Here is a 5,000-nt window from a genome sequence, read left to right as displayed (position 1 = left end):
AGTTGTGTGCGTGTGTGTGTGTCTCACACTCAAATCTCAGCTACTGTTCTCTGTATTAGGGAGCGAGGCACCGAAGCAACACAATATCATACAAATGCGATTCCAGTTTCCTCTGATTCTTTGGCTCGGAGGAAACGTGATGTTAATTTCCGCCATTTTGGCTTTTTGTTTTTTTAAAAACAAAAAGCTTCTTCTCCTGCAAATGTTGTCCAAAACTTAAAGTAATTTACAGCATTTAATGAAAATGGGCCGTCTCCCAAAAACAGGGATAAACCACTATCTTCTCTTTATTAAGGACATTAATAAAGGTGCAAAAGTTTACACGCCCTCAGGACTAGTGCTGGGCGAATTTCATGACTAATTCGAATTAATGTTTTAATGCGATTTTCAAAACGTTCTAATCGAGATTGTACATGTTATATACATATTTAAATTTTTAATTAAAACATCCATAAGTGCTATTTAAACCAGTTGTTTTAAACAAAAACGTTTAAACCAATACGAAGGACAAACACAGCCTTCTTTAACCTGATAAACGCCTCCTACAGCCTGCGTTTCTCCCAAACACTGCGCACTTAGATAAAAAAAAACAAAACAAAAAAAAAACCCGCCAAGATAAACAGGCAGTTCACCGAGGACTGAGCTCGTAGCAAAGAAAGCTGGAATGGAATGAAAAAGTTTATATAAAATATAATGCTGTATTACATCCGAGACGGTTGGAATTACGTCATTTTCGACCTCGACAGACGAAGTGGGAAAACTGACGCCCCCATGTTCGTATTTTGTTAGCGACCAGCCAAGCAGCTGACTCGGACGAGTGATGAATATTTTCTTTCTCAAACAGCGAATTGTACAGACAGTGTTCTACATTTAACAAACGAATATGTCTGTATGTTGATTAATCTAAAGCTAGCACTTGTATATACACTATAACTCATTTAAAGTTAAGAAGTTTTACTGTGTTCCTTCCCCGTTTACAGCGTGACGCCGTGAGCAGCCACACTGATGTGACGTCACGCTGTAAACAGGGAAGGAACTCGGATTTGAGAAGAAGACCACAAGCTGACTTCTCAGTTGTGGTGGCATTTCATGTCACGAAAGACACGGGCCCCGTTTACTCTGTCGAGAAAGAAGGGTTCACTACGTTGTGCAAAAATAGTAACAGCGCCATCTATAGCACATAATGCAAATAATGTGTTTTTTAAATATTCTTTATTAAATGAACCATTGTTTGCACTGTTTGCTACAGATGATGCTGTTTTTGCACATCTACATTTTCCAAAGTCCATGCTAATAAATAAAAAACGTTGAAAAATTATGCAATTTATTTATAATTGCAATTTGTAAGAACAAAAAAATTGAAATCTTAATTGAAAATCGTTCATAAAGTTGAAAAAAATCGAGGTTTTATAAAAAAAATTTTTTTGCAATATCTCTGAGCTCGACTCAGGACACGACAGATGAATGTAATTTACATCAACAAGACATTTAGTGTGTTGGGTCTCGCAGATGTTCCTTCATTATCACAAGAGATTAATTAGGTCAACAGTTTGCACCTCGCTTTTCTGAATGCGATATAAATCCTGTCTAATAAATTGTAAGCTCATTTTTCTTCATTTATAAACTCTTTCATATCCTCTGAGCAGCTTTTGGCTCCTCTCAGTTGTAATAAACTTCCTGACGTCTGTTTTAACTGAGAGACAGAGAGAGTTGTGGCAAAACTTCTTCTCAGAATATTTTACTGTTATCCCAGTTTTCCCCTCAGGCATCAATAATAATAATAATAATAATAATAATAATAATAATAATACAATAATCCATCTCTGTCCATCCATCCAGTTCAATTTGTTTATATATAAATTGTAAGGTTGAGGTACATTTTTCTTTTTGTGCCAAAAACATGCTAGTAGATGGATTGGCTATGCTAAATTGCCCCAGATCCAGAGTCTTCCCAGATCCAGAGACTATCCCCGGTATTCCTGGGATAGACTCCGGATCCACCTGGATGCTGACCAGGATAAAGCGCTTACTGAAGATGAATGAATGATAAAAATAACAGGGTGATATCACAAAAATTGTCTATTACAGTCCAGTATCAGTATCTGAGGCATATTTTAATGGATATTTTAATTAACTCCTCTAGGACTCGTTTTTATTCGGTTGATTCACATGAAAAGATTTTTAATGAAGTGAGATTTAGTTTTAGATTTTCGATCGAAGATAAACTTTAAAAACCTTCTGTAAATTCTTCATATTTTGCTACATTTTAACGTGTTTCCTGCAACGGAAATAGCCATGATAGCTGGCATGGCGTTAAAATACAAACAAACATTTCAGTGACACACGATGTGTATCACAATCGACAGGTTCGCTCACAATTAAATACAAAATTTCATGAAATTATTTTTTTAAAAAGTAAGCATGTATCCTGGTCAGTTGGATCCGGAGCCTAATCCCAGGAATGCCGGCTGTGAGGTGGGAATACACTCCAGTCCATCACAACACACTCATTCACACCTACGGACATGTTTATCGTAGCCTGTTAGATCATTTTATTGTTAATTAAGCAGAAAAAAAGCACCGATCCTGTGACCGATATTATTTCTGCGAGCGCTGTGTCGAGTCATGCACTTTGGCATGACTATAAAAAAGAAAACAGCTGGATTTTAACTGGGAACATCTGCGCTTTGAAGGTTTTAGACTGTAAGATAATATCATACAAAGCCCACTAAAGCTTTCATGCTCATTTTAAAGCTGTTTCCAAATTAATGGGGGTTGTAAAAAAAAAAAAAAAAAAAAAAAAAAAAAAAAGAAGAAAGAAAGAGTTGAGGATAGATAATCCGAGTCCCAGTTTGGGAATGATTAAATAAAAGGATCAGTAATGAAAACATTGGCTGAAGTTGTTCCAACATCTGTCTTGGCAAAAGAGCAGATTTTTTAGAAGTTCTTCTATTTTACGACTGATGTTGGATTTAACGGACTTATTAGTGGATGTAATTTTACGGTTTATGGACAGTTGTGGCTGTCGCAGGAACGAGAGAAATCACAATTCTCAAAAATAAAATGATCTCAAAAACCCAAATGAGCGCCAGAAGCTGCGAAACATCAAGCACACACACGAATGTTCAAGAAAAGTCTTTAAAGAGGAAAAAACACTAATACAAGAAAACAATTAATACGCTTTTTTAAAAATAAAATGGTTTATAATTTTTTTTTAAGATTAAAAAAAGTGTATATTCATTTTCAGAAGGTTTTGTAATTTTTATAAAATGTGTGTACTTTGTTTTTTATTTAAAAAATGTATAAACTTTTTTTGGCTGATGAACTGCATTTGGACTAAACAGAGCACTGTGTTAATTTAATTTAAATTTAAATTAAATTAATTTTAATTACTCTCTTTTATTAAGTCGGCTAACTCACGCCGTTTCCTTTAGCTTTAATGTTAGTAGTCTTTGTATTTTGACTGATTTTTAGCCATCAGGTCATTTATGTTAGTTTTAGCTAGCTCGTATTTAGTATTTATTATTTATTTAACAAGAAAAATGCCAAAAATAGTTTTTCCAAGAGGATCAAACATGTTATCAGCGTCTCTGCAAGTCTTAATAACTTCAGGAGAGAGAAAAAAAGTGAAGCTGGTGATGGAATGACTGTTTATAGCTGCTATAAAGCGAGTGAGAACAGGAACTAACTTTCATGGTTGTTTTATAATGTTAATTGTACCTATAAATGGATAAAAAGTGTGATGTGTATTCTTTAATAAATTAAACATTGCAAATGTTGGTAAATTGTTACAGTATAAGAGGTATGAAAGCACCTCGGGATGTGCTGTTATAGGAAAATAATCAACTTTGGGGGCGGTATCAGTAACTCCGCTTCATCACACCACCCCGCTGTTGATTATTTTCCTATAACAGCACATCCCGAGGTGTTTTATGCCTCTTAATCTTTAACTATTTACCAACAAATGCAATGTTTAAGTGTTTATTCCTTAGTTATTCTATTCTAAATAAATCTTTATTTTAAATTCACAACATAAACTAAGCAGGCGCCGTGGTAACAGGTGTGTGTGAGTGAAAGAGAGAGAGAGAGAGAGAGAGAGAGAGAGAGAGATGCATATTTGACCTTTGACCCCTGTCTGTACCTGACCCCCAGGTATCCCAGCAGGCGGTGAAGTGTATCCCAGCGATGGTGTGTCCTGAACTGACGGAGCAGATCCGGAGAGAAATCGCCGCCTCAGTACACCAGCGGAAAGGAGACTTCTCCTGTTACTTCCTCACTGACCTCGTCACCTTCACTCTACCAGCAGGTCTCTCTCTCTCTCTCTCTCACACACACACACACACACACACTTATTATGATGTATAGAGAATGGGATAAATCTTCAGTTCCCTGTTCATTACTGTCTTATGCTTATGCATCTTTGTGCTTACTTACATGCTTACTTACTTACTTACATACTAAGTTTCTTACTTACTTATGAACTTACCTCCTTACATACTTGCTTACTTACTTTCTTACTTACTTACATATTTACTGACCTACTTGCTTACTTACCTACTTGTATACTTGCTTACTTACTTTTTTACTTACATGCTTGCTTGCTTCCTTACTTACATACTTAATTACTTGCTTTCCTACTAACCTATTTACTTGCATATGTAATAATTTATTTAATTGCTTGTTTGCGTACAATCTTGCTTATTTGCTTACTTACCTGAAAACTTATATACTTATCTATTTACTTACTTGCTTACTTATGTACTAATGTACTTACTTATTTACTTACTTACTAACTTGCTTACCTGTTTTTTTTCTTTCTTACTAACCTAGTGACTTCTTAAATAACTTGCTTACGTATTTGCTTGCTTGTTTGCTTAACCTGCTTGCTTACTTACCTGTGTCCTTGCTTACTAACTTATTTTCTAACATAATTACTTGTTTTTTGTTTGCTTGCTTTCTTATGTACTTACTAACTTCCTTTCTTACTTGTTTACTAACGT

General features: G+C 35.1%; 1 protein-coding gene across 1 annotated transcript in view; it reads left to right on the top strand.

The window, feature by feature from the left end:
- The window catches only part of zranb1a (zinc finger, RAN-binding domain containing 1a), a 21,879-nt gene that overhangs the window by 9,870 nt on the left and 7,009 nt on the right, over positions 1 to 5,000 (top strand). The window contains exon 4 of the mRNA XM_034309474.2: positions 4,153 to 4,306. Within this exon, the coding sequence (XP_034165365.1) occupies positions 4,153 to 4,306 (154 nt within the window). The remainder of the gene's footprint in view (positions 1 to 4,152; positions 4,307 to 5,000) is intronic.

Source organism: Pangasianodon hypophthalmus, chromosome 12 (assembly GCF_027358585.1).
Source record: "Pangasianodon hypophthalmus isolate fPanHyp1 chromosome 12, fPanHyp1.pri, whole genome shotgun sequence".
NCBI lineage: Eukaryota > Metazoa > Chordata > Actinopteri > Siluriformes > Pangasiidae > Pangasianodon > Pangasianodon hypophthalmus.
This window is presented reverse-complemented; position numbering and strand designations above follow the sequence as displayed.